The 23301-nt window shown below is 42.2% G+C and overlaps 1 protein-coding gene across 2 annotated transcripts in view; it reads right to left on the bottom strand.

Annotated features, from left to right (window-relative positions):
• The window catches only part of LOC131253310 (uncharacterized), a 63225-nt gene extending 61757 nt beyond the window's left edge, over positions 1-1468 (bottom strand). The window contains exons 1-2 of one of the 2 annotated variants that reach the window (XM_058254273.1): positions 1145-1468; positions 304-395 (exon numbers count right to left, since the gene is read on the bottom strand). In XM_058254273.1, coding sequence (XP_058110256.1) covers positions 304-395; positions 1145-1453 — 401 coding nt within the window. In that variant the 5' untranslated portion in view covers positions 1454-1468. The remainder of the gene's footprint in view (positions 1-303; positions 396-1144) is intronic. The other variant, XM_058254280.1, reaches the window with a different exon arrangement.
• Positions 1469-23301: the final 21833 nt, after the last annotated feature.

Here is a 23301-nt window from a genome sequence, read left to right as displayed (position 1 = left end):
CCTTCATCCAGGTAGAACAACTAAGATCTCTGATTGATACAAACCATCTTTGGTACATGTTTCAAGTAAATTTGAAACCGGTTCAACTTTCAAGGTACAATAGAAATATTAAACCTGAATTCAATATAAAATTCATTTCATCTAAAGCTTCTACAGACCCATATAAGGCTGGCTCACATTTAGCAGCATTTCTTTATTGAAAAGGAAAGTGCATGCCTTGTCATAACAAAAACTAAGCAAAAATCAATACTCTCAGTATAAAAATTTTAAAAATTAAAAAAGTTGAGTATAACCAACACGTACCTCCTTCCCCATTTTGACGAGGTCATCGAAAGAAATGCTTTCAGCTTCTTCATCCCGAAAGTTCCAATGTTCAATCCTTGTAGCCATGCACTCTAAATCACATAGAGCAAGAAAGAATCGAACTCAATGTACCATTCATATCCATGAGCAGTTCAACCAAGTGCCTTATCAACCATGATTTTAAGACTAGACATCAGATTCAATACTGCCCAATCCGGTTTGATACCACAAGTCGCCTCCCACAGAGTTGACACGAGCCATTCGCAAAATTAACCCGAGACCAAACGAGTTAATCTGAGTCGCCAAGCCCAAAAACCATGTGAACAACAATCAATGTATAGAGAAGAGATCTCAAGTCCAGTAAGTTGGACCATAAGCTACCATCCACCGAGTAGATAACATTCAACCTTTCATATGTCTGTGACATCCAACCCATCCAACAGGTTGTTCACATCAAGAGGATCACCTTGTGCAAATATCAGCCACATCCACTCATCAGGTGGACCACACATATATTTTGTTATTTATCAATGGTTACACATGATGCATTGGAAGTCATTTGCTAGGTAGACCGTAAATTATGGTCCAACGGGTTTGACTTGAGACCTTCTCATATATAAGAACCCTAATCCGCCGAAGCAAAAGAGACGAAAGATAAGCAGAGCAGCTGCTACAGAGCTACTCGCCGCATTGGAGGAGAAAGCTGCTTCTTGAGAGAGAGAGAGAGAGAGAGAGTTGTGAGTAGAAGAGAAGAAAGAGAATCCATGCATGCATGCATTCGTCGACTCAAAGTAGAAGAGAAGAGAATCATACAAACATGCATGCATGGATGCATACATACACACCCGAGGAGGGGAATGAGAGAAACGGCAGGTAGTGATGGTGGGATGCGCTGCTGCTGTTGTGGTAGCGAGAAACGTGGCCATTGGAGGGGCGTCTGTCCGTACAGCTGGGATGGGAGATGCCAAGAATTCAGTTGCGGTGGATGAACAGAGTACGAGTGGCCCGCGTTGAGGGAGAGCGGATTAGGAAAGACCCCGGCCCAAGACGGTACGGGCCTTACCGGAAACGGATTGGCTACTCCCCTGCCGCCAGCCCGGTGGCTGATGGTCGGTGCTCTGTGGGCCCCACCATGATTTCTGTGTTTCATCCATTCCGTTCATCAATTTTTAAAGATCATTTTATGAATTTGCACGAAAATTGAGAAGGATCTAAATCTCAGGTGGACCACACCACAGGAAAATCATAGTGATTGGATATCCACCATTAAAATCCTCATGAGGCCCACTGTACTGTTTATTTGACATCCAATATGTTGATTAGGTCATACAGACCCAGATGAAGGGTAAAAACAAAGATCAGCTTGATCCGAAACTTTTATGGCCCCAAAAAAGTTTTTAATGGTCAGCGTTCATTCAACACTGTTTCCTGTAATGTGGTCCACTTGAGATTTGGATATACTCATTTTTGGTCTCAAATTATAAAATTATCTATAAAAATAGATGGACGGCATGGATGAAGAAACACATACGTCATGGTGGGGGCCACAGATAATCGAAGATCTGCCATTGGATAACGGCAGGGGGAGTAGCCAATCCATTTCCGGCCTTACTGTGGGGTTAACGTGGGACCCACCTTGATGTATGTATTATGTATCCACACGGTACATCCATTTTTCTAGATCATTTTAGGGACCCAAAAAATAATTAGATCCAATTATCAGGTGACCATACCATAAGAAACGGTGGTGATTAACCCTCCTACCATTACAAAATTCTAAGGGTGCACGTTAATGTTTCCGTTGTATTTATTTACCATTCAATACGTTGATAAGGTCGCGTGAGCCTAGATGAAGGGAAGAAACAAATATCAGCTTGATCCAAAACTTTTGTGATCCATTAATCGTCAATCACCACTGTTTTTTATGGTATGGTCCACTTGACAATTGGATCATCTTCATTTTTTGATTAATATACTAAAATGATCTGGAAAAAACGAACGGACGGCTTGGATACATAATATATACATGAAAATGGGCCCCACGGTCAGAGCGGCACCGTCTTGGGTGAGGCCAGGGTCTCACCTAATCCGCTCTCACGTTGAAGGAGGACTGGAGGAGGGTGAGTTCATCATCGCTTTCTAATTACCGAGTGAAAATTGCTCCATGTGGTTAAGCAGGAAATATAGATGGTCTGCTAGTTACGTCTGATGGGGTTTTCCTCCTCATCTCAGAGGAGATGAGGTGCGGTTCAGATGCCACAAACAGTGGAATCCCCGCGCTGCTCGACCAGTCTTACAGCCTGCTCGACCGGTCGAGTGAACAGTGTTTAACCAGTCCTTGGTCACTCGACTCAAAGTCCAGCGAGATCTATGAACAGTGCTCGTGTAACGTCTCGGAAAAATCTGTACAAAGACCCTAGTACCACCTCAGGCAGAAATCACTCCGGACCAAATTCTTTAGAAATTAGACGAAATTAACTAAGTGATAAACTAGATTAGCTGTGAAAATAGCTTGAACCACTTTAAATACAAATTGCAAGGCCCAAAACTTGTAGAATTATTAACGCTACATTACCCTGAAATCTATGAATCTCTAAACCCGTTTGCTCTCAGGAGCACACCAAAACTTCGTATCGGACCTGGACCGCACGTCGGAAGTCCTATTACAGCGAAACCATACGGTTAGGAGCGTCTTACTAGACTTAACAACCATCTCAGAAATTAAATTCAGATAGTATCCAAAAGCGCACAACTTAAGCCCGGAGCGAAGTGTGTGAGAAACGCGAATACCTTTGGGAAATGAACTGAGATTTAAGTGAATTGGGCCGGTCGCTTGCAGGTCAAATTTAAGCTTTCAGACCATCAGAATCTGACCCAAATACACCGTCGGATCAGAAAATTTCTCAGCACAGGTCCATGTACTTGTGGCCCTAATCGAGCGACGATGACCGTTGAACTGAAACTGGTCCGCCACGGTCGATCCACAAATCCGATCGGACTGAAAACTTAGCCTGACCTAGATCCAATGTTAGGGAGCTTAAATCCGACCACATGTAGAAAAGGGGCCTCCAGAATAACTGCGTTAATCCGAAATGGTTTTTATTTGGCTATAACCCAAGTATACCATAGCCCTGGGGCCATTCCCATCAGTTTTAGGCCTATATAAGCCCCTTAAACCCTCTCTCTCTCATTCCATATGAAATTGGAAAACCCTAAGAGAGAGAAGAGAGAAAAGAGAAGGAAAGAGAGAGAAAGTGAGAGAGAGAGTTGGCATTTGTTCATAGGATTCAACCCCGCCACTCCACGTGCTTAACTACCACTTCTATATCGCTATTCCGGCGATTCTAATTCCGTTATTAGGTAAGAAAACCTAACCCTAATCTGTTTTAGGGTTTCGAATAGTGTAAGTGACGAAATAACTAACATATTTCATGCTATAGGTGGTCGTCGTGCTGTAGACAAAGACTTGGTATACAAACTGAGTTCGATACTTGTTTATCGGCGAATGTTGAGAGTCAAATATTGCATATCAGACCCATTTATTGCATAGATTTACACACATGATACTGCTTAATGACCTGATTAATCGTGTTTATAATGCAGAGTGTATGTACGAGCCTGGACCGAAATGGGTACTTAAAGCATGGACTTAACGCTCTAATGACACCAAAGCATGGGACGGACTCCAGAGACCCAAGATCAACAGAATTACACATCAGGGACCCAAGAAAATCAAGGAATTGAAGCTCAAGTGGCCTGCAAAGTGTCCAGAATGCAAGATCATAGGGTTCCCACCATCTGATCAGTTCGAAACTTCATATGTGGCCTGAGGACCATAAATAAACCGTACACGAAAAATTTCAGCTCCTGGATCACTGTGGAAGTGGCCCAACGGATAGATCAGCCCCTTTAATCATTATGTGGGCCCCGCCTGATATCTAGATATACTCCAATTTTGGTCTCAACGCCTTAAACTACGTGTCAAAACAGATGGATGGAGCAGATTTCTTACAAACATCACCATGGGACCCACACATGCAGTGCACCGGACGAACATAAAAATAATAATAAGTCAGTCAGCAGGCGCTGACCGACTCAAACTCAAATTTCTTTAATTACGCAACAGCGTAACGCTGCCGACCGCCGGTTCCTCTCTGTGGGGCCCATTCATCATCCAAATCGTCAATCTGGACCGTCCATTGTGTAAATAAGTGGGGTATTAACCTCACCTAGAGGACCTTTTGGCATCATGCAAGTAATTGAAAGATCATAGCGATCAAACGCAAGATGGGCGGTGAAAGAAAAGCTTCAATGGGCGGAGCCAAAAGACATACAAAAACACCCTTTTTCAGCTAGTTTTTCGAGAGGAACGCAATGAGCGGACTGGATTTTTCCTTCTGAGGGAAATCCGGACCCACCAGCCATCACAGCGCTAATGACGCAGGCTCTGTTTCGCAACAGAGCCTGCGGATGAATTCTGTGGGCCACAACCGTACGTCGAATGTTTGATCCAGACCGTCCAAAAGAGTCCCTCATTCCATCTCATTCACGCCTAGGTGACAAATTTGAGATAGACAATGGCGCTTGGTTATTAGCCGTTCAAATGCCCGGAAGACGTCACCAAGAAAAAAATCTGCGGGCCACTCCAAGTCGGAGCCAAAATCAACATATATAACTAGATTTTCGAGCCGCATCCAATGGATGGAGTAGATTTGTCCATCGACGATAACTTTGGGCCCTATGAAGCACCAGCGCACGTTCGAGTGTTGTTGATGCGTAAACATTCGCACCTGCTGTGCGTACAGAAGATGCCATCTCCACTGCTTCTCGGGGGCGGAAGTTCTCACCGACCGACTGTTTTTTTTTTGCTATAAAGAGGAGTTGGACGTCAGGGATTCGGGTGTGCTCGGTCTTGGGTTTTGAACGTAAGGAAGAAAAGGAAGAAAGGAAGAAAAGTGAAAGAAGAAAACGGAGGAAGGCTGGACGTGGAGTTGTTTTTGGCTACTGGAGAGGCAGCGGACAGTTGGAATTTGGAGGCTGGTTGCTGGGTGGAGACGCCAAGAGAGAGAGAGACAGGGAGTAGAGTTTGGTTTTTTTTCTTAATTGTTTTCTTCTTCTTTCTTTTTCTCTATTTTATTATGAGATCTAGCCCATTCATGTGTGGCTAAACCTCTTAGCTAGGGCTAAGAGGTGAAGCTTGTAGCGTGATGGGATGAGTCTATACTTGTGCCTTCTGTTTAGACTGAATTGATTTTGATTTGAGTTTTATTACAAGAATATTTTCTCAGTCTTTAATGGTCTGTTGTGACTGAAATTACAATGGGTTTGCAATGGCTTTGAATATCTCTTTTTTTCTTTTGATGTTTATGACGTCAGGAGGCCCTGTTGTTCACCATCGTCTCCTGGGCATGGTTGGATGATAGTACTCTTCCTAACTTTCATGTATTTTTGATTGGTTGGTAATTAGTTTAATCCTGTTACTTGCTTTATCTCCTGGGCATGGTTAGATGATGGAATCCATTCTAATTCATATACCTTTCATCTCTTGAAAACCAGATCAAATAGGTTCAGTTTGATTTCCATAAATCTTAATGCAGGCATAAGATCTCCCTGATCTCTACAAGTGGATCCTCTGAATCCCTAGTTTCCTTCCTCTGAATTCCTTAAAGTTTTACATTAATCTCTCACCATTATTCATCAATTTATATTTGTGATTTAGATTGCATCTTAGGCTAGTTCTATTTCTACCTAGTTTCAGGAAACGTACAAGTTTCAGTCCCTGTGGATTCGACCTCGGTCTTACCGAGTTTATTACTACATCACAACCCTATACTTGGGGAGTGAACAGCGAAAGGTGCGAATTATAGATATTTAGGTTATAGTTTTCAAGGCCTTCAATGTCAGTTAATGATTTAGATTGACTTGATTGCTATTACATATGCTTAGATTCGATGTTTCCCGTATATTACATATGTATGTAAACTATGTTGATTTTAATGCATTCCAAGTGTTCGACATAATGTTTGAATGAATATGGAATTATGATTTGTGCTTGCCATGAATATTAGTTGCTAATGCATGATCGTGGGACACATGGCAACTCCTTTGTGAAAGGATTCGCTACTATATGTAGTTTTTAACTAACTTATTATATATATGTAATATGCGTAGTCTAAGTGTTTGATAAAATGCTTGAGTGAGAAAATGCTTGATGTAATGTATTTGATGAGGACATTGAGATAGGATTATAAATCCCCTTATCTATAGTTATAGTTTTGTAACACCCTAGTCCCAACGGTAAGATATTGTCCGCTTTGGCTGGCACAATGTCCATCTTCACGGCTTTGTTCTCGCAGGTGGAAGCGGTTAGCGAACCACCCGCAAAATGCGCAGTGCCAGCTGTCAAGGAGGTGGTGCGCATGTCTCATATCGGAAAGGGAATGCCTAAAGATCTGGGCTATATGTGGGGCTTCAGCCTTCAAGAGTAAGACGCGTTTTGCGAGTGGTTCGCTAACCGCTTCCACCTGTGAGAACAAAGCCGTGAAGGTGGACATTGTACCAGCCAACGCGGACAATATCTTACCGTTGGGATCGGTGTGTTACAAATGGTATCAGAGCGAGGGTGCTGTCTCCCGAGGGGGGGTGGGTACGTGCCCAGCCGGACTGTGGTCCTCAGTCGGGTCAGTGACGAGCCTTTGAAAATAAACTGTCAGTTGTCAAGGAGGTGATGCGCCTGTCCCACATCGGAAAGGGAATGCCTAAAAATCTGGGCTATATGTGGGCTTCGGCCTTTAAGGGTAAGACGCGTTTTGCGGGTGGTTTGCTAACCGCTTCTACCTGCGAAAACAAAGCTGCAAAGGTGGATGTTGTGCTAGCCAAAGAGGACAATATCCTACCATTGGGACCAGGGTGTTACAAATGGTATCAGAGCGAGGGCGCTGTCTCCTGAGGGGGGGTGGGTGCCTACCCAGCCGGGCTGTGGTCCATAGTCGGGTCGGTGACGAGCCTTTGAAAATGACTGCCAGCTGTCAAGGAGGTGGTGCGCCTGTCCCACATCGAAAAGGAAATGCCAAAAGATCCGGGTTATATGTGGGGCTTCGGCCTTCAAGGGTAAGATGTGTTTTGCGGGTGGTTCGCTAACCGCTTTTACCTGTGAAAACAAAGCCGTGAAGGTGGACATTGTACCAGCCAAAGCGGACAATATCTTACCATTGAGACCGGGGTGTTACAAGTTTCCTTTATGTAATCTATCTTACTACTACGTGATCTATGTATGGAATGCCTATGTATGTTAACATGTGTACTACGTGTTTGTTGAAATGCTTAAATGAGATGGATACTGAAATTGGTTGTCACATGTTGTCTTTAACTATCACATGTGAATGTCATTGCTTGAAGTGTAATTAGGACTACGATGTAGTCCAGGCAATTGGTAATGGTTCATGGTCGGTGGCCGAATTGTTTTAGCCATGATAGATGCGTTCAATGAATTCAAGTCGTACGTCGTTTGACGACAGTGGTTAGGCTACGTGGAATGCTTATGCACTTCATGTCGATTAAGTCTACGTACGCTCGTACTAGTCGAACTTGTCAAGTAACCCGATTGGCACAATGTATGTTCACCATGTATGGACGTTACCGTTTGAATCTAAGGTATCAAACTCACCAGTAAAAAGCCCATTTAACCTAGTACCTCGATCCGCTAAAACTCATGAGCCGGGCATAGTGGTATGGGACACCGTGGTCGAGCTGTCAGCCTACGCTGGGGCGACGAGCCTCCCCATCGTGTCCAGTGAGTAACCCAAACTCGTGAGCCGAATACAGTGGTATGGGACACTGTATTCGAGCTGTCAGCCTACGATCAGGTGATGAGCCCGTAGTGACCTCGAATATACACTAGAACTATGTTAAGGCGACGAGCCTTTTCGTGGTAACCTGGAGCATAAACTAGGCCTGCGCCGATGGTGACGAGCCTCTTCGTAGTGACCTAAAACTGTTATTGTATGCGATTAACTAAGATTGACGGCCCTAGATGGATCATTGTTTTGGTAAATGATATAAAGGGAGGTGCCTTAGCTTCCCAATCCTGCTGTATGAATATTCCTAATTAAGAACCTGGCTAATTATGCACATGCACCACATTGCATGTGCCTCTGGCGTTGGAGTTGAGCACAGCGGGAGTGTTACATGCTGCGATCGTGAGATGTTCTCACAAGAGGGAGTGCAGGCGAGGTCATACATCATTATCACATTTCATACTTGCATTAATAAGAGTACTTAGGACATGATTGTTGTATTGATTTATTATTACTACTTGACTGATTAATAACATGTTAGCCTTTGCTTTATAGCTCCACTGAGTTGATCATTCACTCCCACGTTTTGAGACGGTGTTTGAACACCAACCAGACTCTGTTGTAGTTGCAGATGATGGTGATGCTTACGAAGCAAAGCCAGACTTCTACGACAATGAGGAGGAGTTCTCCTATATGTAGCTATCAGGCGGGTCTATGTAGACCGTGTTCTGATCGACGGGGTTGTAGGGATGCTGTCTAGATGCCATTACACTTGTCATTTTACATTTTGGAGCACCCATGTATATTCATTTTGTCCATTTGGGGAGTATACGTGTATATATTTAGCCAGGTAACATGTTCACACTTTAGAGACTTACAACAGTTTATACATTTTATATAACTATCACAGTCTTCCGCTTGCGAAATTTAACTATCTCTGAAGTATGATATGTTGTTTGGTATAATCTCACTCATGTTTAAGGCACTAATACAGACAACATTTAATCATCATTTTCTATGTTACATAAGTGATGTGTTGGAAATCGAGAATTGGGCTCCTGTTCGACCCCCAATTTTTAGGGCGTTACAAGTTGGTATCAAAGCATAATTTTGATTAAACTGGACCTGGGTTATGGTCTCACGACGCACACTGACGTACTTTGACTTAGGAGGGTGCGATGAACGTAGGAACAGTCCTAATATTTCCAAGTTTCGCCTGTCGATGAAACTGATCATTCATAGATGAAACTAACCGTCGAAATCGGGGCCCGTACGCATCTGTGATCATGCGTGGTGACCCCAAATCGTTCCTATATCGTCGATTGACGGGTTTAGATGAGACTCCAACCCATTCCCCATGCAACAAACCTGAAAATTGTGAATATAAGCAAATTGGAACCTGAAATGACTTAAATGGAGTCGAAGGCCCACATAGTGCAAATCGGGGGGAGGGGGGGCGAAGTTGTAACGCCCTGAAAATTGGGGGTCGAGCAGGAGCTCATCTCCCGAGTTCCAGCGCATCACTTATGCAATATAGATAATGATGGTTAAATGTTGTCTGTATTAGCACATTAAATGTAACTTCCCGAAAAAATCCGTACAAAGACCGAAGTACCACCTCGGACAGAAATCACTCAGGACCAAATCCTTTAGAAATTAGACGAGAATTAACTAGTGCTAAACTAGATTACCTATGAAATTAGCACTGATCACTTTAAATATGATCTGTACGACCCAAAACATGCAGAATCATCGACGCTACTTTACCCTAAATCTAGAATCAATCTCTAAACCTGGTTGCTCTCGGGAGCACATTGAAACTCCGTATCGGACCTGGACCGCGTGTCGACAGTCCAATTATTGCGAAACCATACGGTTATGACCGCATTCATGGACTTGACAACCACCTCGAAAATCAAGTCCTAATAGTATCTAGAAACACACAACTTAAGCATCGAGTGAAGTGTGTGAGAAACGTGAGTATCTTTAAAAAATGAACTGGGACTTAAGTGAATTGATTCGTTTTACTTACAGGCCAGATCTAAGGATTCAGACCGTCAGAGTCTGACCCAATTACACCCTCAGATCAGGAAAAATTTTTAACACATGTCAGTGTACTTGTGGCCCTGATCGAGTACTGGTGACTGTTGAACTGAAACTAGTCCACCACGGTCGATCTGCAAATCCGATCGGACCGAAAACTCAACTTGACCTAGATCCAATGTCAGGGAGCTTAAGTCCCACCGCATGCAAAAAAGGGCTTCCAGAAATGCTCTGTTGGATCGAAACGGCCGTTATTTGGCTGTACCCTAAGTATACCATGGCCCTGGGGCCATTCACATCAGTTCTGGGCCTATATAAGGGCCTTAAACCCTCTCTCTCTCTCATTCCATACGATTTTCATACAGCAGGATTGGGAAGCTAAGGCACCTCCCTTTATATCATAACCCAAACATTGATCCATCTAGGGTCGTCATTCCTAGTAGCCACAAACGATGTTGCGGTTCTAAGTCACTACGAATGGCTCGTCACATAGTCGTAGGCCGACAGCTAAAATACAGTGTCCCATACCACCGTATTCGACTCACGAGCTTGGGTTGCTCACTGGTCACTATGGGTGGGCTCGTCACCCCGGCGTAGGCCGATAGCTTGACTACGGTGTTCCATACCACCATGTCCGGCTCATGAGTCTTAGCAGATCGAGGTACCAAGGTCAACGGGGTTTCTACTGGTGAGTTTGGTACCTTAGGTTCAAACAGTAGTGTCCATACATGGTGAACATACACCAGGTCAACCGGGTTGCTTGACAAGCTCGACTAGTACGAGCATACGTCGAGCCAATCGACATGGAGCGCGCAAGCACTTCGCGTGGCCTAACTACTATCGACAAACAACGTATGACTCGGATTCATCGGGCGTGTCTATCGTGGCTAAGTAGTATGGCCACCTATCGTAAATCATTATCGATTGCCTGGACTACGTCGTAGCCCCAATCACATTCCAAAGATAGCATTCACATATAGTAATTCAAAACAGCATGTGACAATAGAAATCAGATATAAATCGTACTTGAGCAATTTAACAAACACATACTATACGTAGTATCATACATTGACATTTCATTCATACTGCACATAGTAATAAGATAGGTTTATATAAAGGATACTATAACCATAGTTAAAGGGATTGAGAATCCTATCCCAATACCCTCATTATATGCATTTAAACAAGCATTTTCACATTCAGGCATTTCATCAAATACTTAGATTATACATATAACATATATGTAATAACTTAGTTAAAACACATATTATAGCAAATCATTTCATAAAGGAGATGCCACGTATACAACGATCATGCATTTACAATCAATAATTATGGCAAAACGAATCATAATTCCATATTCATTCAAGCATATCAACAAACACATGGATCGCACTATATTCAACATAGTTTATATATATGTGTAAAGTGCGGGAAACATCACATCTAAGCATTTGGTAGCATTCAAGTCAGTCATAAATCATTAACTAACATTGAAAGCCTTGAAAACCATAACCTAAACATTTATAGTCCGCACCTTACGTTGGTAAACGCGTAACGAATTCAGTTTAAACACTAAGTCTTTGTCAACAGTAGAATGACAACCTATAACATAAATCATGATAGTTATTTCATCACTTACACTATCTGAAACCCTAAAACAGCTTAGGGTTAGGTTTTCTTACCTAAGAACAGGATCGAAATCGCCCGAATAGTGATAAAGGAATGGTGGATAAGTACGTGGAGTAATGAGATTAAATCCCAGGAAGAAGCGCCGACTCTCTCTCTCACTTTCTCTCTTTTTCCTTCTCTTTTCTCTCCTCTCTCTAAGGGTTTTCCAAATTCGTATGGAATGAGAGAGAGTTTAAAGCCCTATATATAGGCTCAAACGTGAGCTCAATGGCCCTAGGGCCATGGTATACTTAGGTTATAGCCAAAACCCATCTGTTTCAGCTCAACGGAGCACTTCTGGATGTCCCTTTTCTGCGTGCGGTCAGAATTAAGCTTCCCGACATTGGATGTAGGTCAAGCTAAGTTTTCGGTCCGATCGGATTTACAGATCGACCATGGCGGACCAGTTTCAGTTCAACGGTCACCGATACTTGATCAGGGCCACAAGTACACTGACATGTGTTAAAAATTTTCCTTGATCCAAGGGTGTAATTGGGTCAGATTCTGATATTCTGAATCCTTAGATTTGGCCTGTAAGTGAAACGACTCAATTCACTTAAGTCCTGGTTCATTTTCTAAAGATATTCACGTTTCTCATACACTTCGCTCCGGGCTCAAGTTGTGCGTTTCTAGATACTATTAGGACTTGATTTTCGAGGTGGTTGTCAAGTCAAGGAATGCGGTCCTAACCATATGGTTTCGCAGTAATCGGACTGTTGACGCGCAATCCAGGTCCGGTACGGAGTTTCAAGGTGTTCTCGAAAGCAAACGGGTTTAGAGATTGATTCTAGATTTCAGGGTGAAGTAGCGTTAATGATTCTACACGTTTTGAGTCTTGCAGTTCATGTTTATAGTGATCAGTGCTAATTTCATAGGTAATCTGGTTCAACACTAGATAATTCTCGTCTAATTTCTAAAGGATTTGGTCCTTGGTGATTTCTGCTTGAGGTGGTACTCGGATCTTTGTACAGATTTTTTCGAGACATTATAGAAGTGGACCTCGCACATTTCCAGCACCCCTCGAGGGGGGGATGCCATCGCCCATGGGGCGAGCCCTCGCCTGGAGTTCCGAGCCTGTCGGGTCGCACCGCGCCGGTCGGGCCGGCACTTGTGTAAGGCCATGGGGCCCACGAAATCACGTGGGACCCCTTTATTTTGTCCCATTTGCTTCATTTCTTTCCCCCACCACACTCTAAGCTCTCCAAATCCCTTAAAACCTCACATTTTTCTCTCAAATCCCCTTCCATTCTTCAATTTTCTTCACTTCATCACATACTTCTTTTCCATCATCCTACTCCAAATCTTATCTCCTACTACTCCCATTTTCTCTTATCCCTACACATTTGAGCTCAAAGTCCATAGCTTTGTTTCTCATATTCAAAAAAATCTCCCAATCCACCTTTGAGGGTTTTTCACGTAAAAATCTCTTGTGTAGTGTGGTTTATGCTTTGATTTATTTCATTGCTTTATTATCCCATAATTCTGGTTTGTTTTAAGAGGCTAGATCTTAAGGTTTTGTGTAAGGCCCCCAGCAAAGTGGTATCAGAGCAAAGTTCATTAAACAGGTAGGATCAGTTTTGAATTATGGAAGGTGGCTCATCAAGGATGATCAGCCTCAATGGTTCTAACTAGACCATATGGAAGGCTAAGATGGAGGACTTGTTTTATTACAAGGACTTATATTCTTCAATTTTAGGCATATCAGCAAAATCCAAGGATATGTCTAATGATAATTGGAAGAAGATGGACCAGAAGGCGGTGGGGTTTATTAGACAATGGCTGGATGATTATGTATTCCACCATGTGTCCATGGAGACCTCAGCCGCTAGCCTATGGCTGAAATTACAAGGGTTGTATAAGATGAAGACAGCCGGTAATAAGATTTTTCTAATAAGGCGACTTGTGAATCTCAAGTTCAAAGATGGTGGTTTTGTGGCCGAGCACATGAATGAGGTCACCAATATAGTGAACCAGCAACCCGCTGTGAAGATGGTCCTAGATGATGAATTGCAGGCTTTGCTATATTGCTTAGTTCGTTGGCTGATAGTTGGGAGACAGTGGTGGTGTCTCTAAGTAACTCCGCGCCAGACGGAAAGATATTCATGGAACAGGTAACTAGCTGTCTCTTTAATAAGGAGACAAGGAGAAAGTCTCAAGGGTCTACTCAGCAAGAGACTCTTGTGACATAGGAATGGGGGAGAGAAAAGAACAAGAAGCGTGGGAAGGCCCAAGATAAATCAAGAGGCAAGTCGAGTACCAGGAAGGATGTTGAATGCTAGAATTGTGGCAAGAATGGCCACTATAAGCATGAATGTCGTAAAAATAAGAACGATAAGAAAGGAAAAGGAAAGGAGAAGGAAGATGAATCAGATTCCACTGCGGTCGCTTCAGATGGTGACGTTGTAGTTATTCTTTCAGCAGATCACGATGTTTGTCTGACGGCTACGAGTCAGGACACCGACTGGGTGTTTAACTCAGGAGCTTCTTTTCATGCGACTCCACGTAAGGATTTCTTCATAAGCTACAAGTCAGGTGACTTTGGGACCGTGAAGATAATAAATTTTGGCATATCGAAGATTGTAGGGGTTAGTGATATTTGTGTGAAGACCGATGTAGGTTGCACATTGGTTCTCAGGGATGTAATGCATATCCCAGACTTTCGCCTCAACTTGATGTCGAGGGGAAGGCTGGATGATGATGGCTATAAAAGTCAGTTTGATGGTGGGTGCTGGAAGCTCATCAAGGGTTTGTTGATTACAGCTAGAGGAAAGAAATGTTACACCCTTTATAAGGCAAGTATCAGTGTGTGCAATGGTGGGTTGAACGCAGCGGAAGATTCAGCTATTGACATGTGGCATAGGTGTTTAGGCCACATGAGTGAAAAAGGGGCTTCAGCTATTAGCAAGGAAGCGGCTCTTTCTAGACATGACAGGTATACCTCTCAAAACCTGTCTTGATTGTTTATCAGGGAAACAACATAGAGTTTCATTTATTAAATCAACTTCTCATGTTAATAAAGTATATGCATTAGATTTGGTTTATTCTGATGTTTGTGATCCTATAAGGACAAAAAACTTAGGTGGGCATTGTATTTTGTTACTTTTATAGATGATGCATGAAGGAGGGGTTGGGTTTATACTTTGAAATCTAAGGACGAGGTCTTTGGTGTGTTTAAATTGTTTCATGCTATGGTCGAGAGAGAGAGAGAAGTAGATCATTGAAGTACATCCGCACTGACAATGGTGGTGAATACATTGGCGACTTTCATGAGTATTGTAAATCCCTGGGTATACAACATGAACAGATGGTTCCCAAGACCCCCCAACATAATGATGTGGCTGAGCAAATCAATAGCACCATTGTTGAGAGAATCATATGCATGTTATCCCATGTGAAATTGCCCATGATGTTATGGGGAGAAGTAATGCATACGGTGTAACGTCTCGGAAAAATCCGTACAAAGACCCGAGGACCACCTCAGGCAGAAATCAATAAGGACCAAATCCTTTAAAAATTAGACAAGAATTAACTACGTGTTAAACTAGATTACCTGTGAAATTAGCACTAATCACTTTGAATACGATTTGTAAGATCCAAAATGAGTAGGACCGTTAATGCTACATTACCTAAAAACTTAGGATCCATCTCAAAACCCAGCTGCTCTCGGGAGCATCATGAAACTCCGTATCGGACCTGTATCGTGCGTCGAAAGTTCGATTACCCGAAACTATACGGTTATGACCGCCTTGCTGGACTGGACAACCATCTCAGAAATCAAGTCCAAATGATATCCCGAAACGCACAACTCAAGCCCAGATCGAAGTGTGTGAGAAACGTGAATATCTTTAGGAAATGAACTGAAACTTAAGTGAATTGAGTCGTTCACTTGCAAGCCAAACCTAAGGATTCAAACCGTCAAGTTCTGACCCAATTATACCCTCGGATCAGGGAAAATTTCCAACACAAGTCAGTTTATTTATGGCCCTGATCGAGTAACGGTGACCGTGAAATTGAAACTGATCCTCCATGGTCGATCTGTAAATTTGATCGGACCGAAAACATAACTTAACATAGATCCAATGTAGGGGGCTTACTCCAAACCGTACGCAGAAAAGGGACCTCCAGATGTGCTCCGTTGGACCGAAACAGCCAACTTTTGGCTATAACCTAAGTATACCATGGCCTTGGGGTCATTCCCATTAGTTCTGGGCCTATATAAGGGCCTTAAACTCTCTCTCTCTCCCTTCACATACGAATTTGCAAACCCTAGGAGAGAGAAGAGAGCAAAAAGAGAGAGAAAGTGGGAGAGAGTTCTGGGGATTCGATCCCGCCGCTTTATGTGCTGAATCAGCCTGTCTGTATCTCTATTCCAGTGATTTCGACTCCATTCTTGGGTAAGAAATCTTAACCCTAACCTGTTTTAGGGATTCAAATAGATGGTGAAATAGCTAACCTATTTCATGCTTTAGGTTGTTATGGTGCCGTAGACAAGGCTTAGTGTTTAAACTGAGTTCGTTACGAGTCTACCGGTGAACGGTGCGGATTATAAATGTTTAAGTTATGGTTTTCAAGGCTTTCGATGTCAGTTAATGATTTATGACTGATTTGATTGCTATCACATATGCTTAGATACGACGTTTTCCATATATTACATATATATAATCTATCTTGAATAAAATGCATTCTATGTGTTTGTTGAAATGTCCGAATGAATATGGAATTATGATTCGTGTTTGTTATGATTGTCGTTAGGGAATACATGATTGTTGTAGATATGACAACTCCTATGCAGAAGGATTTGTTATAATATGCATTTTAAACTAATTAAGTACATGTGTGTAATATGTGTAGTCTAAGTGTTTGATAAAATGCCTGAACGAGAAAATGCTTGTTTAAATGTATGTAATGAGGGTGTTGAGATAGGATTCTCAAATTTCTTATCTATGGTTACAGTTTCCTCTATGTAACCTATCTTACTACTATGTGGTTTATGGATGAAATGCATAAGTGCGGTAACAGGTGTAGTGTGTGTTTTGTTGAAATGCTTAAATAAGATGTATATTTAGATTTAGTTGTCACATGCTGTCTTTGGCTATTACATGCGAATGCTATTGTTTGGAGTGTGGTTGGGGCTACAATGTAGTCTAGGCAATCGGTAATAGTTTATGATCGGTGGCTAAACTGTTTAGCCACGACAAATATGCCCGGTGAATCTGAGTCGTACGCTGCTTGTCGACAGTGGTTAGGCCACACAGAGTACTTAGGTGCTTTATGTCGATCAGCTCAACGTACGCTCATACCAGTCGAGCTTGTCAAGTAACCCGATTGGCCTAATGTATATTCACTATGTATGGACGTTACTGCTTGAATCTAAGGTACCAACTTACCAGTGAAAATTCTGTTTAACATTGGTACCTCGATCCGCTAAGACTCATGAGCCGGACATGGTCGTGTACGGGACACCGTAGTCGAGCTATCGGCCTATGCTAGGGCGACGAGCCTCCTCCCTGTAGTGACTAATAAGTAACCCAAACTCATGAGCCAAATATGGTGGTGTATGGGACACTGTATTCGAGCTGTCGGCCTACGATCAGGTGACGAGCCCGTAGTGACCACGATTATGTACTAGGACTACGTTAATGTGACAAGCCTTTCTATAGTGACCTCGAGTATAAACCAAGCCTGCGCTGAGGTGACGAGGCGCTCTGTAGCGACCTGAAACTATTCTTCGTATGTGATTAACTAGGATTGACGACCCTTGATGGATCAATATTTGGATCAATGATATAAAGGGAGGTACCTTAGCTTTCCAAACATGCTATGTGAATATGCTTAATTAAGAACTTGGCTAATCACGTACATGCACCGCATTTGCATGTGCCTTTGGCGTTGGAGTTGAGCACAGAGGAAGGGGTGCATGCCGCGATCATGAGATGATGTCGTAGATGGAGTATAAGCGAAGGCATGCATCATTATAACATATCATCCTTGCATTAACCAGAGTACCTAGGAATGTTTGCTCTATTACTTTATCATTACTGCTTGACTGAATTGATAACATGTTAACCTTTACCTTATCGCTCCACTGAGTTGATCACTCACTCCTACATTTTGGGACGGTGTTTTAAAACCACCAACCAGACCCTATTGTAGTTGCAGATGATGTTGAGGCCTTTGTGACGGAGCCTGATTTCTATGATGACAAGGAGGAGTTCTCCTATATACAGCTATAGGCAGGTCTATGTAGACCATGTTCTGATCGACGGGGATTACTAGGATGCTGACTAGATGATATTTCACATTTTGTATATTTTGAAATTTTATATGTAATTAATTGACCTAGTAACATGATCATACTCAAGAGACTTACAATCACTTATATGCTTCATATACTTATCACAGTCTTCTGCTTATGCAATTCAATTGTTTATGGAGTATGATATGTTGTTTTGGTATAATCTCACTCATGTTTAATCCACTAATACGGACAACATTTCATCATTATTATCCATGTTGCATTAAGTGATGTGTTGGAACTTGGGAGTTGGGCTCCTGCTCGACCATTGATTTTCAGGGCATTACACATGGCGGTGTATTTGATAAGCAGGTCTCCATCAGCTCCGTTGAATGGAGAAGTGCTTGAGAAGGTGTGGACTGGACAGGATCCATCTTATAGTCATCTCAAGGTGTTTAGATGCAGGGCATCCGTTCATGTACCAAAGGACAAGAGGTTCAAGCTCAATATGAAGATCAGGTGGTGTGTGTTCTTGGGGTACGGTGATGAACAATTCGGTTACAGATTGTGGGATCCGACCGAGAAGAAGCTCGTCAAGAGCAGAGATATGGTTTTCTTTAAAGATCAGTATATAGAAGACATTGGTAAGCCAGAGAAGAACCAACTTAGTTCAGGTACGCTAGAGGACATGGATCCATTTATTCCTCCCGTGGTGCCTGATAACAGGGGAGTACAATAAGGTGCAGAGGACGAGGGAGTTCCTTCAAAAGATGGATCAGGGGAGCAGCCCCCACTTGATCCACCTGTTGAGCCACAGGTGAGGAGGTTATCTAGGGACAGACAGCCGTCCAAGAGGTACTCGCCGCATGAATACATTATGTTGACTGATGGGGGATAGCCAGAATATTATTTTGAGGCTCTAGCCGACAAGTATAAGGGGGAGTGGTTGAGAGCTATGCGAGAGGAGATGAAATCCTTGCATAAGAACCACACCTATGATATGGTGAAGTGGATATTGCGGTATCTAAGAGGCTCATCCAGGTTGAGCCTATGTTATGGCGATGACAAACCTGTTTTAGAGGCCTACACAGGTGCAGATATGGCAGGCGACATAAACTTTAGGAAGTCTACATCGGAGTTTATGTTCACGTTTGCAGGGGGAGCGGTCTCTTAGCAGAGTAAGCTACGGAAGGTAGTAGCATTGTCGACGACAGAGGCCGAGTACATTGCAGTCATAGAGGCATATAAAGAGATGCTTTCGATGAAGATGTTCCTACAGGAACTTAGCCTGAAGCAGGAGCAGCACGTGGTCTATTGTGATAGTCAAAATGCTATACACTTGAGCAAGAATCCAAGTTGGTACTCAAAGTCGAAGCACATAGAGATTCAGTATCACTGGATCAGGGATATTTTGGAACAGAAGGTGTTACAGCTCGAGAAGGTCCACACGGACGATAATGGGTCAGACATGATGAACAAGGCTTTGCTCAAGGGCAAGTTTGAGGTTTGTAGAAACCTGACTAGTTTGAAGAAGGTGAATTCCTTCTGAGTCGGAAAGGGAGAGATTTGATGGAGTTTTTCTCCTCAGTTCAGAAGAGATGAGGTGTTGTTCGGATGCCATAGACAATGCAATCCCCGTGCAGCCTGCTCGACTGGTCGAGTGAACAGTGCTCGACCAGTCCTGAGTCGCTCGACTCAAAGTCCAGCGAGCTCTGTGAGCAGTGCTCGACCAGTCGAGGGTCTGCTCAACCAGTCGAGTGAATAGTGCTCGACCAGTCATGCAGCTTGCACGACCAGTCCTGGTTATATAGATTTAAGTTCGATTTTGTGCGGGATTCGAAATTTTGAGGCGGCTTTCACAAGGGTGCGAAAGAGAGTTTCCTAAGCTATAAATAGGAGGTCTATATGGTTTTCTAGGGTATGAAAGAGGTAATATAAGAGGGTTTCCTAAAGCTTTGCAAGGGTTTACTAAGGGGTTTAGGGTTATCAAATGTGAGAGAGAGAAAAAAAAAGAAGAGAGGAAACTTGTGGAAGGAAGGTTCTGCTCATAGAGGTGATCTTCTATGCACTTGATATCTCAGCGCTTATACGTCCTCGTAATCGGTTAGATCTCTCCATTTTTCTTTTATTCTCTTATTATTTATCCACTCCTACGTGAGTGAAGAAGGTTGTAACGTTCTACTTCATAGTGGATTGTTGATCTGAACGAAGTCCTGTGATTTTTACCTCTCTGAGGGTTTTCCACGTAAAAATCTCTCGTGTGGTGTGGTTTATGCTTTGATTTATTTCATTGCTTTATTATCCCATAATTCAAGCTTGTTTTAGGAGGCTAGATCTTAAGGTTTTGTGCAAGGCCCTCAACAACATCCATCAATGCCATGAACGTTATGGTCTTTGTAAAGCGCACATGTCACATCCTTTCATATTAGATGGAAGAATAAGATCATGGTTTTGTGGGCATTCGTCTTTCTTCTCTCTTGTCAGGATCACCTTTTAAGTGGAGTTATAGTTTAACATTGGACACACACATGGTGTGTGTGAGTAGAGGTGGCAGAGCCTTAGTCTCCAACCTTATAAGGCTCCTCGCACCTATGGGAAGAGAAAATGAAAGACCTCACAACCGTTCACATAATAATAGTTGGGATGCAACCACAGCCATGCGGGCTCCACTAAATACTTGAGCAGCCCATACGTGTACCATGCCGAACTCGCCTGTGGGGCCAATGCCAACAAATGCCTTATGTGGCAAAGAACAGTGCATGGGCATGAATTCCAACCGTGTAATAATTGGTTCCCACCACGCCCATTCCTTGAACCTAGAAACCAAGCCTGTTTGGGCACACCATAATGCCATACATAGTTAAATGCCTTGGAAACTGAATGACATGAGTTATTAATTGATCCCCACCATACAAACTTTTAGGCAAAAAATAAAAATAAAAATCAAGTATGCCTGCATAGGCCATTAATTGGTTAATCCATATTATTGAATATGAAATTGCGGTAAATTGCTATAGTAGAAGTATGGAGGTACATCCAAGTGTCCTAGAGGGGGGTGAATATGACATTTCAAAAGTATTACTTATTAAATGCAAACAATGCCTAACTTTAAATTGATTTATCAATTAAAACAAGGCAAAATAACTTTAAGGCTTTCAAGGCAATAGAGGGTCCAATCATGTAGGCTACACGTGATTTGCAAGTTAAGTAGTTAACTTAGAGAGATAGTGTATATGAGTGTGTGAGACGTGATTCCTATCAATCCTAAATATTCATTCAATCATGCATTATAATTAAGCATTTGAATCATATAAGCATAATTAAACAGATGCACAAAGACAATCTCAAACACAACGATATATAGTGGTTTGGATATGTGCCTACTCTACTCCTAGTGGACGCACTCTCTTCTAGATTGTACCTGATTTCATTATCGATGATTTTAAATTAAGTGTGCCATGAACCTTCACAACCTACACAATGTTAACTAAGGAGCCTACATAAGACACCCTCATCCTTAGGTGCCTACACAAGGTAACAAGTCTTACACAAGGACACTACTTAGGAGCCTACACAAAACATTTTAACAATTTAGGTCACACAGGCCAAGGTCCTATATAAGAACTTTTAAGTTCTACACAAGGACACACAACGTATTCTCCCATCGAAAGCCTACGAAAGGACTTTACGAGTTTGTCAACTCAAACTCTGAAACCCTATCCTATTATACTTACAAATAAGTGAGTGAGCCCCTTTTTAGCACAATCTGACAATAGTCTTCTCTGTTGATGAAGAATCTACAATTCCCTTGAACCGCAACCATTTTGTAAATGCTCTAATCGTTGGTGCGAGGTTGTTGAGTTTAGGGTTTAGTTTGATATTCTCTAATGAATGATATGCATTAAAGATTTAGAGAAGACTCCCATGAGCTTAACATTCAAATATCCTAGCATAATGATTTGCCTATAAATGGTGCTGCTAAAAGATCAATGAATGCTGGATTTTATAGTTCAATCAAAGCTATTAATAGATCAATGAATGCTTGAGCAATTGATTGAATGATGAACTACTATGGGAAAGAGAGCTTGAGGATGGTGGTATTAACTATGACAATTATTCTCTTAAAATTCTCTTTAATATAAGCACAAAAGTCCAAAAAGCAACCCAAGTGGTATATAACGACAAATCCCAACGGTAAAAAAATGGGCAGAAATCTAACATTGTCGATGCCATCGAATTTTGAATTTCAATGTCATCGAACATTCTCCGATTACATCGACTTTCTGCACCAATATATTCATCTGGGTGCCTTCGATGTCATCGTTGTGTACTTCGATGTCATCGAGGGATGTTTCGATGCCATTAGGATTCCCTTGAAAAATATATTTTTAGTTGCTGGATTGTTTTAGGCCTTTTTCGATGTTGTCGATCAATGGCATCAATCCTGTTTCGATGCCATCGAGAGAAATATGACTTGAGACTCAAATGAAGGAATGGAGTAGTTTTCAGGTTTTCCCTTAAAGCGTTATCCGTTCCCTCTCATCGGTATGAGATTGCTACTGAGTTTCCAGTGAACTACTTCGAGGATATGATACACTTTGGTGGATCTGTATGCAACAATCTCAAAAATTCCACAACATGAACTTACTACGCAGTATACCATTATGGCAAACTTTGTGTATTGTAAAAATAATGAATCCACTTCATGTGGATTGTTGTCTCTGAAAAGAGTAATGTAAAATATTTTTGATTGAGAATTTATATTGAGTTTTATATAAAATGAAGGGTCATGCATTTTCTTAAAGATCACGTGTTTTTGAAAGACGCATCCGAGCCTATTTGCAATGGTCGTATCTTTTATGAAAATATGCGTCTTAACTCAAAAATAAATCTTAATAAAGAGACATAACTTAAATTAACTTAAATAGACCAAATTAATTGTTCTCATAGTTGAAATGTGCAATGGTAGGGTCTGACCACTGAAACTTAATAACAGTTGATTTCTGCGTGGCTGCGATCAATGCAATGATCGGTATTTGCCAGTTGATTGGCACAACGATTATATTTGTTAGCCGATAGGGCTGATCTCTTTTGGCCGATTGGCGCAATGGCCATTGACGGTCGACAAAGTCCACAATGGTTGATATTTGTCGATTGATTATTGAAACGTCCGGTCTTGTGATGGACTTGCTCGTTATAATTGTTTTAACAATTGATTAGCCTAGTTGCACCGCGACTCCCATCGGATCGCAA

The sequence above is a fragment of the Magnolia sinica genome, chromosome 1, assembly GCF_029962835.1.
Source record: "Magnolia sinica isolate HGM2019 chromosome 1, MsV1, whole genome shotgun sequence".
Classification (NCBI taxonomy): Eukaryota; Viridiplantae; Streptophyta; class Magnoliopsida; order Magnoliales; family Magnoliaceae; genus Magnolia; species Magnolia sinica.
This window is presented reverse-complemented; position numbering and strand designations above follow the sequence as displayed.